Source organism: Macaca thibetana, chromosome 7 (assembly GCF_024542745.1).
Source record: "Macaca thibetana thibetana isolate TM-01 chromosome 7, ASM2454274v1, whole genome shotgun sequence".
Lineage (NCBI taxonomy): Eukaryota > Metazoa > Chordata > Mammalia > Primates > Cercopithecidae > Macaca > Macaca thibetana.
In genome coordinates, this window is record NC_065584.1 from 88,511,669 (window position 1) to 88,514,690 (window position 3,022).

The 3,022-nt window shown below is 39.1% G+C and overlaps 1 protein-coding gene across 1 annotated transcript; it reads right to left on the reverse strand.

The window, feature by feature from the left end:
- Positions 1-871: 871 nt before the first annotated feature.
- LOC126959218 (olfactory receptor 4F15-like) lies at positions 872-1,804 on the reverse strand. The gene has a single exon (XM_050798149.1). The coding sequence runs from the start codon at positions 1,802-1,804 to the stop codon at positions 872-874; it is 933 nt and encodes a 310-aa protein (XP_050654106.1).
- Between the last annotated feature and the right edge of the window lie 1,218 nt (positions 1,805-3,022).

Genomic DNA, 3,022 nt, shown 5'->3' on the forward strand with positions numbered 1-3,022 from the left:
ACATCAAAAAACCCCTTTCTACCAAAAATACAAAAATTAGCCATGCCTGGTGACGTATGCACATAATCCCAGCTACTTGGGGGTGCTCAGGCAGGAGGATTACTTGAGAACAGGAAGTCAAGGCTACAATGAGCCAAGATCATGCTACTGTACTCCAGCCTGGGTAACAAAGTGAGACCCTATCTCAAAAAAAATCCTGTTTTTATCTTTCATGTTTTCTTCACATTTTATAGCTACTTGCACATATTGCCTCAGAGTCAGAAATACTATCCCCAGCCTGGGCAAGATAGTGAGACCTCATCTCTACCAAAAAAATAAATAAACAAAATCAGCCAAGCATGGTGGTGAATGCAGCAGTCCCAGCTCTCAGGAGGGCGGAGGTAGGAAGATTGCTTGAGTTTGGAAGGTCAAGGCTGCAGTGAACCCAGGTTGCACCAATGTACCTCAGCCTTGGCTACAGAGTGAGACCCTGACAAAAGAAAAAAAAAACACCTATTTCTGATCATTGCAAATCTGTCTCACATTTCCAAAGCACTTTTCTTCAGATTCTGCATCATGAAACCCCAAAAATTAATGTGACAAGGAAAGATTCTCCTCAGAATACAGAGTAAGTTGTAATAGGTCAGTCTGGAATTCTCCTTATCAAGGAGGTGTGAGGAAAATGTAGAAACAGGTCTATATTAACACTTCTTATTCAAACACATTTCATAAGAAAGAATATAATATCCTCCTTCATATGAGCAAAATAACACATTAAGAAAATCCTGCCTATTGGTAAATAAATTAGTAAATAGCATCTATGTTTCACTGGATTCATGTCTGTAGCATGGGCCAGGAATTTTAGAAATGCTTGTCTTTCTTTATATCGAAATCACTTAAAACAACTCAGCACCTGGTTGAATATTCTCCTCATTGCCATCTTCATTTCTTTGTTCCTAAAAGTATAGATGGTAGGGTTCAGAAATGGGGTAATTATTACATCAAAAATGGCAAGGAATTTATCCACAGGCACTGTGAGAAATGGCCATGAATACACAAAGATGCATGGACCAAAAAATAAGACCACCACTGTAATGTGAGCCGACAGTGTAGAGACAGCCTTGGATAAGCCACTTGAAGAATGTTGCCAAACAGTGATCAAGATGAAGATATAGGAGATAATCAAAATGCAAAAAGTCCCCAGAGAGATGAATCCACTGTTGGCAGTGACTATGAGCTCCAATCTGTCGATGATCGTGCAAGCCAGCCTAATAAATCGAGGAAAATCACAGTAAAAGCTGTCCACTTCATTGGGACCACAGAATGGTAGGATAACAACAAATACAAGTTGAATGAATGAATGGATGATTCCAATAGTCCAGGAAGCCACTAGGAGTAGAGTACAAGTTCTGAAGTTCATGATAGTCAGGTAGTGGAGAGGCTTACATATAGCAACATATCGGTCAAGGGCCATGAAAACAAGCAGAACCATCTCAGTTCCTCCAATAACATGAATGAAGAACATCTGAGCAATGCAGCCTTGGAAAGAGATTACTTTTCTCTCCTTGAAAAGATCAGAAATCATCTTGGGCACTGTAATGGAGGAAATCCACATGTCAATAAAGGAGAGGTTGGCCAGCAGGAAGTACATAGGGGAGTGTAAATGGGAGTCGGAGATCACTGTGAGCACAATGAGGAGGTTTCCTAAAATACCTGCTACATAGAACATAGAGAAAACCAGAAAGAGGACAATTTGCATCTCCAAAGAACTGGTGAGTCCCACCAAAACAATCTCAGACACCACCGAATAATTTCCTCCCTCCATGGTCTCAGTCACTTTGGGCTGCAAATTTGCCTGGGAAAAAAAAAAAAAAAAAAAAACAGGAGAAATGAGAAAGTGGAATTACTAACTGTATCATTCAGGGTTCCATTAGAGAGACAGGACCACTAGGAATAATATGCTAGGAAATTGTTACAGGAAGTTGACTTTGCATAATCATGGAAGCTGGTTCAGCAATCCGTGAGTCCATTGTCTTTGCATGTGATGCTATAACTTAAAGTCCACAGGACATAAAAACAGGGAAAAAAAAAAAAGATGAATTTAAAATTTGGGAGAGCAAGAATAAAGTGGAACCCATAAAACCCTCCTTTCCCATCGCACTTTGTAATTATCATAGGACCTTTTGACCTGTAGTATAGAGTTACATGTGCATGATTTACTTCCTTTATCTGTTTCCAAGCACTAAAAGAAAAGATTCATATATTATTTATCTCTGTCTTCATTATTAGACTGTAAAATAGCTTCAGAGGGCAGAATTATCAGTTCTAGGAATTTAGTATTTGCTAAATTAATTTGAATTAATTCCTTTACAAGTGTGAGTGAATTGTTTAAATATAATTTAGAAGACAAAGATAAAGGAAAGATATATAAAGAAAAGAAATTAAAATATGCTGAGGGGTGGGAAGAAAAAGAAAAGACAATGAGAATTACCAAACCCAGAAAAATGGAGAGAAAGAGAGAGTAATTGGGAAAAGTCAAGTAATGACAAGGATCACATAGGCCAAGCGCAGCAGCTTACACCTGTAATCCTGACACTTTGGGAGGCCGAGGCCAGTGGATCACTTAAGCTCATGAGTTCAAGACCAACCTGGGCCACGTGATGAAACACTGTCTCTACTAAAAATACAAAAATTAGCTGGGCATGGTGACGTAGGCCTGTAATCCCAGCTACTCAGGAGGCTAAGGCACAAGAATCGCTTGAACCCGGGAGGGAGAGGCTGCAGTGAGCCAAGATCATGCCACTGTACTCTTGGGTAACAGAGTGAGACTCTGTCTCAAATAAATAAATAAAGTAGAAGAGAAGGAGAAAAAAAAAAATAATGGTCATAGAAACTTCAAGTTGTGGGACTAGAGATTTCAAATAGGAAAATACAGAAAAGGAATGAAAAACTAGCTTATATTTATATCTTTAACATTCCAAAGAGCCCTGGTCACATACCCAGCAAAAGCCTTTAGAGGGAAAAGCTAGTCCCACAAAGACCT

Excerpts from the sequence above, each read along its gene's own strand:
- LOC126959218 (XM_050798149.1), bottom strand. The coding sequence starts at position 1,804 with ATGGAGGGAGGAAATTATTCGGTGGTGTCTGAGATTGTTTTGGTGGGA.